This window comes from Haliaeetus leucocephalus, unplaced genomic scaffold, assembly GCF_000737465.1.
Source record: "Haliaeetus leucocephalus isolate CR32 unplaced genomic scaffold, Haliaeetus_leucocephalus-4.0 Scaffold372, whole genome shotgun sequence".
NCBI classification, from domain to species: Eukaryota; Metazoa; Chordata; class Aves; order Accipitriformes; family Accipitridae; genus Haliaeetus; species Haliaeetus leucocephalus.
Genome location: NW_010972808.1, coordinates 31,155 through 31,430, shown reverse-complemented (window position 1 = coordinate 31,430; position 276 = coordinate 31,155). Strand labels below are relative to the sequence as shown.

Here is a 276-nt window from a genome sequence, read left to right as displayed (position 1 = left end):
GGGGCTTACCGCGGAGAGGGAGGGGCCGGCCGACGGAGTGGAGGCAGCGAATGAAATCGTCGCGGGCGAGGGCGGGGAAGGTTTGGGGTCCGACGCGCGTCATGATGCGCATGGAGGCGGCGACGTAGGGCGAGTCGGTGAGCTGGAGCCCCACTTTGGCCAGGGGGGAGCCCACGGGACCCATGCTGAAGGGGAGGATGTACATCGTCCGGCCTGGGGGGGGGACCGGTTAGGGGACTGGGAGGCACTGGGAGGCACTGGGAGGCACTGGGAGGC

The 276-nt window shown here is 70.3% G+C and overlaps 1 protein-coding gene across 1 annotated transcript in view; it reads right to left on the bottom strand.

The window, feature by feature from the left end:
- LOC104835263 (phosphoenolpyruvate carboxykinase [GTP], mitochondrial-like) overlaps window positions 1-276 on the bottom strand; it is a 9,761-nt gene that overhangs the window by 4,670 nt on the left and 4,815 nt on the right. The window contains exon 4 of the mRNA XM_010573151.1: window positions 10-213. Coding sequence (XP_010571453.1) covers window positions 10-213 — 204 coding nt within the window. The remainder of the gene's footprint in view (window positions 1-9; window positions 214-276) is intronic.